Source organism: Ursus arctos, unplaced genomic scaffold (assembly GCF_023065955.2).
Source record: "Ursus arctos isolate Adak ecotype North America unplaced genomic scaffold, UrsArc2.0 scaffold_2, whole genome shotgun sequence".
Lineage (NCBI taxonomy): Eukaryota > Metazoa > Chordata > Mammalia > Carnivora > Ursidae > Ursus > Ursus arctos.
The window spans coordinates 19589807-19596379 of NW_026622874.1; the positions used below are offsets into that span (position 1 = coordinate 19589807).

The following is a 6573-nucleotide window of genomic DNA, read 5'->3' on the forward strand; positions in this document are numbered from 1 at the left end:
TGGGATGGAGGTGGTCGCAGCCAGTCAGAAGGACTTGAAGTGAGAAGGGTGGTGTCGTGGAGCAAGCGGGGAAGAGCCAGCTTGATGGCAAGAACCCCCCTGCCCCCATCCCAAGGACCAGGCCTAGTCGGGTCTGTGCACAGGAGACTGGGGAGAGGTCCAGGAGACAGAACAGAAGTGCAGGAATGGATGTGGGAGGATTTTGGATACTAGCTCTATTTGAATTTTTTTTTCGCCAAGCTTTGGATATGTATAGGAAGGAAGGCAGAAATGTTCTTTCTGTTTCTCTATTCTTCTTGACCACATAGCCCTCTTTTCCAGGACCCAGAATTCAGGTAACTAACTGAATACACTTTAACTTTGGGAAAATACATTCTGAATCCCAGTAACCAACTTAGAGTCAAATTTTGGGCCCACTGCCTGTTTGTTGCTTGAGAGTTAGGCAGAATGGAATTTTGAAAATGCTTTATAAAGTTAAAGTCCTTAGTAACTATGAGATATTACGACAATACTGTGATTGTTTTGTCTTTTCAGAGGTACAGCGCAAGGAAGGGTCTCTCAACCCTAAACCCAGACCCCGGACTAAATCCAAGACCAAGTCCAAGTAGCACCCATAGGGTGCTGGGCTTCAGCTGGGCTCCCTCACTGATGTCTCCGTGCTGCTTAGCTGACCCTGTGGCTCAACTAGAGGGACTCTCTGTGCAACAGCTACTGGAAAAGTCACGACATACAACCCAAGAACCTTTTCTCTTTAAAAGTCGCAGTGAAGGCTGTCGGGAATAAGTGCATTCGTTTATTTCCCAGATTAAAAATAGCTTGGGCAAAAGTTTGCTGGCCTCTTCAAATGATTTCCTAACAGACGTCTGTGAAAAGTGTCAGTTCCTGTCAAGAACAGAATGCTTTTTGAAGACTCTGAACTCTGCAGAGAAGAATGGCAAATACAAAGCATTATTTTTTCAATTTAAAAGAGAGGAGCCTGGTAATGCTCTTGGGTTTTGGCAGCATTTTCAGATTTCTTATGATTTCAGGTATTTTTATGATTTATTTGATTTTCACAATAACCCTACAAAGTAATTGGGAGAGATGCTGTTATTATCCCCATTTCTCAGAAGATGAAACTGAGGTCCCCAAATGGTTATAAGACTCCCCAAGGTCACAGAACTGATGGGTGTCAGAGTCCCCTGCTTGCTGGACCTGTGTCTGGATGTTTGACAGTGGTGATGGGCCACCAGGCCACTGCTCAGATGGTTTCCTTCACAGGGAAGGACGGAGAATTGTACTGAAATTTAAGAATGCTGCTGAAGACACGCCCAGAATCGCCATTTTTTGCTTTGACGGCTTCACTTGTCTGCTCTGTTCATGACCCTGGATCCATCAAGGCACTAGAGATGGACTAACCCGCAAAAATAAGTTGTGAGGGACAAAGGGACATTTGGGGCAGGCGCTGGGCAAGGACTCCCTCCTACCTCACCACACCCAGCGCCCTTGCATTTGCTCTGATCTCTGGCTCCAAACACCCATGCACCTGCCGTGCCTCCACATACTTAGTGTTCTTTGGAATGTATCTCCTGGGATTTTAGACCCTTGCCTGTTGCCCAAGCCTCAGAAACCCTGTCACTCAGAGTCCCCAGCCTTTTTCAGCCCAGTCCCTGGCCAGGCCTGCCTCTGCCATCATCAAAGTGTGTGTACGATGGGTTTCAAAAATGCTTAACATCTGTCCACCGACGCCCACTGAGTGACTCTTGAAGTCTGAGGTAAGAAAACATTACTTCAGTCGGTCGCTGTGCTCGTGGCCCGGCTGAAAGCCAGAGCTGACACGATTGGCTCCCGCTCACAGTTCTCGCTTGCTGGGGCATAGCGGGCCCTATGCTTCTGCTTTCCTGAAGAGATTCTTAGGTGATTCTGGCAAATCATCTTTTTGGTGGGATTTCCAAATACTTCTTAATTGATTTCCCACTTTGCAGGAATGAGTAGTCATTTCCATACAAATCATCAGCTCCTATCCCTGAACACAAGAACCTTGCCGCTGAGAACATGTCAGCTCCACCGGGTGGGAAGGCTTGGTCTCTAAAGGCCAGAGTTATGCCGGCTGCCCCTACAATGAGAATGAGATGTTTGGCGCCTAGTTAGGGTGGTTTGGTTGTGAGCCACAGAAACCTACTCTTGCAAACACACATTAAAGGCTAATTTATTGAAAGTGTGTTGGGGAGCTCAGGGGTTGAAGGGAAGCCTTTTCTTTTTTTATAAATTTTTTTTTTTTTTTTAATTAGAGAAAGAAAGAAAGCAAGCACAAGCGGGGGGAGTGGTAGGCAGGGTGAGAGGGAGAAGCAGACTCCCTGCTGAGCAGGGAGCCTGATACGGGGCTCGATACCAGGATCCTGAGATCATGACCTGAGTCAAAGGCAGATGCTTAACCAACTGAGCCACCCAGGTGCCCCTAAAGGGAAGTCTTAAAGAGCCAGGCAGGGACCAGATAGGACCAGGTAGTTTTAGACTTCAGGAGCAAGAATTGTTTCACCGACTCCCCTAGTTGCTACCACCATATGAACTCCAATCTTCTCTTCTGTCTTTAGATTATTTTGCTTAAGTCTTAAAGTCCTGAGACAGGGAAGGGCTGCCTTGTGGTCACAAACCACCGCATGCATATAGCAGTGATGGTGAGAGGGTGTCCGGGATTTCTAGCTGCCTTAAAGGGAAGGAAGGACACCTTGCTCTACTATTCTACCAAACTAGAACACAGTATGGGCAAAGGAAATGCCCAGAAGAAAATGAGGGTGGTGGTAGGAGGGCATAACAGATGTTAGGTGGTCTTAAAAAGGAGGATGCTGCAGGAAAGGTGTCTGCACTGGCGCTCCCTGAAAGTTAGCCCATGCTGCTCTGCTTCCCAAACAGCTGGCTCGTGGGAGGCTGGAGATAGTCCTCGAGACCCTGCCACACCTTCTCCGAGTGACCGAGTGACCTGCGGTAGGCTCCCAGCAGAGTGGAGGGAGGGGCGCTTGCCACACACATCTGGTGGCTGGGCTGCCAGGGGAGGCTGTCGTGCTTGTGCGAGGAGACACCAGCCACGCTGCTCAGATGTCCAGACAAAGGCAGACATCTCAAAGAGCTGTGCACCTTTAAAACGAATGCTTGAAATATTGAGGTGGGACTCTAACGCAAGAGACCCCATGTGCCGGTTCTTAACCTGGTTCTGTCCAACAACAACCGCCCTGGGGGCAGGAGCTACTGGCCACCAGGGCTACCTTGGAAGCATGGGGGCAACCTGTGTAGGGGGCCAGGCTTCTATTTGGATACAGCTAGAGCGCTGTCATTTTGAGCTACTGGGGTAAAATCAGAAAAACAGTAGTAGTCATTCCCTGAAGATTTACTTTGTGTAAGCACTGACTAAGCACTTCACGTGTTATCTCATTTAATCACAACACCTCCGTGCTGTGGGTTATGCTTTCATCCGCATCCCTGACAGGATAAGTTGCATGTTTAGGGTTAAACATCTACTGAGTGCTAGAGTGAGTGACGTCTAGCAGCAGAGCCCAAGCTCGCATTGCCTCTCCCAGGCAGAAGCTGGGTGTGCAGGTGATGACCCCTCTTTTCAAAGGGTTTCTGTATCCTCTACTTACTGCCCAGCTCAACCACTGAGCAAATGCACTGACACACAAGCCAAAATTCTAGAGACATCAGGACCCTCATAGACCCAGTAGATTCTGCCAAAGAACCTTGTAGTCACCAGGAAGAGTCTTATCAGATTATAGGGTTATACTTGCTCAGCCATCCTGACCTGGCCCCCAAAGAGACAAGATGCAGAGGCATAGGCAGAATGACCTGCTGGGCCTCCCAGATTCAGGGGAGTCCAAACTGCAGGGCTCCGGCCCCATCCTGACACACCTGGTGAGCCAGGGTGGCCCGTGAAGTTTTTAAGGAGAGCCTGCAAAGCCTCCTAAAGCTGACCTCTTCCTGGTTAGCTGGGGTGCCAGCCACCTGCAGCCCGCCAGCCATGAAGTCACGTGCCTGCACGACAATGCAGGTCTAGATAGACGAGTCCCTGCACATCGCCAGACGCCCTGGAATACCACCATCACATGATCTGCGCCAACCTCACGGCCATGTCGTTTTGGTCATGGTGGACTCCAGCTCCAAACTGGAATGGCTTCTCCCCTTTTAGCAGCTTACTGCCTATCATAGACTCCATGTTGCTGTCACCCCAGAATTCCTATGGTGAAATCCCAGCCTCCAACGTGATGGTATTAGGAAGTGGGGTCTTCGGCAGGTGATTAGGTCACGAGGGTGGAGCCCTCATGAATGGGATGAGTGCCGTTATAAAAAAGACACAGAGAGCCCCCCCCCCCCCCGCCACGTGGGGACTCAGTGAGAAGACCTGTCTTGGAAGGAGTTGAGCCATCACTAGATGCCAGATCTACTGGCATCTTGGACTTGCCTGTCTCAACTGAGACATTGCTGTTGTTTGTAAGCTGCCTTATGGTGTTCTGTTACAGCAGCCTGATCTAAGCGAAGGCACAATGCTCTATTACTATTAAATTTCCAGAGAAAAACTTCCCTAGTACATATCTTAGTTTTGGATTGTACTGTCCAGCTTGTCCTCCACCCGTCATTTCAAGATCAATAACCAGCTAGAAGGCAGCACCTGGGGGTCAAGAAGAGACTTTTGCTGCTGGGACCTTGCAGACAGCCCTGTCAGCTCACCTCACTCGTCTCTGAAGAGTTTCCCTTGACCATTCTCAGTTTCATACAACTTAGCCCCGATATTTTCCACCCATCAAGCACTCCCATCCCAATGGTCGGTTAATAGCTGAAGATATCACAGCCTGCTTGAGCAGACCTGGAAGGTGCCCTCTGGCAAGCTAATAAGAAATTTAAATGTTGACTGAGCCAGACAGTGGAGGAGACTAACCAGTGGGTGATATCATAGACACTCCCCAGACCTGTAGGTAACTCTCTCTTTAATAAAAGGAGCCACACTACAAGGAAGTCTTAAGGGTCTTAAAAGCCATTATTACCTTATTACCCCGGCATTCATTCCTTATTGTTCTGTTCCTGGCTCTGGCTGTGCCTCAATCAGCATGGCCCTACCTCCTCCTTCATTATTTATGCCAACATCTGCCAACCTGAGATCAAGAGTCATCTATATAGGGTGAAAAGTGACCAATGACCCTTGACGCCATCTTAACTCCAATAACCAGTACCTTGGGATGGGTGTGGGCCAACACAGTGGTCATGAGAAATACCTTCCACTTCAGGGATGCTCTAATTGGCCCTTTAAATGGGCTGGATCATCAATGACCCTGGCTGGTCCACAAAAGCAAACTGCAAGCCTAATCTGTTAGATATTCTAGGAAATCACCCAGGAATTTCTCCCAACTCTCATCCTATCTATTTCTGCCTCCTCAGGGCTTGCTTTCCTCTGTCTGGTACCATACTTTTGGCAGATTTTGGTACCTGCTTTTGCCTTACTTGGATTTGACAGCCTTTTGGATTCCATATTTTGTGTTTTGGCACTTCTCCATGGTTTAAAGCTTTGCCAGCTCCTTTGGCTTCAGAATCTCCCATTGCCTCCAGCTGAGATTAATCAGTCTATGCCTTTCAGCACTGCCACTCCCCCACATCCAAGTATGGTCTTTGGGAGTAGAGAGGGAAACTTCTTTTGAGAAGATGTGGAAATACTTTTCAGAACTGAATGAAATAGCCTTTTGAAAGAAATTTAAAGTTATCATCTCAGTACATAGTAACCATATAAGCTGATTTTTAAAATAATACATGAATTGGGCATGATCGTATGAATATTTAGGTTTTGAAATCATCTAACAGTTCTGCATAATCTTGGGAAGATGCTTTGCTTGGCCAACCCCTCGGGCTTGCAGGCTTGGGCTAGAGTGTGTGGTTTCCCCAGCTGTGGATGGAGGTGAGGAGAAGGTTTCGAGGCGTAGGACAGAGATGACCCTAGGATGGCATCATTATATACGGCGATATTATCATGTGCCACTAGGGAGCTTTTGGTCTTTTGATGTTGGAAAACAGGAGGAATAGCAGAGAGGGCACAAGTGTGGAAGTCATCGAGAGAGAACAGGAAAGGCAAAGCATCCTTGATCTTGAGTCTTGTTTCTGTTACTTAAACCTAGTGGGGAACCAGCCTGTCCTCAACAGACACAATGCTATAAAAGTTTCTAGGTCCATTCCTAGGAGCTCAGAATACTTTTTCTCTCTGAAATAATGCTCTGTAGGGTTTTATGGGTTAACATTAATAACCAAAAACCCTTTACCTGTGTGTTTATGTAAAATGTTTAAAGTTCTCACTTAGGGATAGCAGGAACGTGTCTCTAATATAAAATAATAACCTTGGATAACATGAGGAGTAAAAAGGCACAACCACCAAATAGTTACCACCATTTCTTTCTGTACTAGCAACATGGACATTTCCATTATAAGTAGCATTTTACTAACATACACGTTTTTGGTAATATTTTTGGGATGTTAGTAATATTTTATAATACTGATTTTTTTAAGTCTATAGGGATTTGCTCTGTATCTCAGGATGCTTTCTTATTGGCTAATTTTTTTCTG

The 6573-nt window shown here is 47.1% G+C and overlaps 1 protein-coding gene across 1 annotated transcript in view; it reads left to right on the forward strand.

Annotated features, from left to right (window-relative positions):
• The window catches only part of AXDND1 (axonemal dynein light chain domain containing 1), a 96753-nt gene that overhangs the window by 86339 nt on the left and 3841 nt on the right, over window positions 1–6573 (forward strand). Inside the window, exon 26 of the mRNA XM_026509260.4 lies at window positions 535–1754. Coding sequence (XP_026365045.3) covers window positions 535–608 — 74 coding nt within the window. The 3' untranslated portion in view covers window positions 609–1754. The remainder of the gene's footprint in view (window positions 1–534; window positions 1755–6573) is intronic.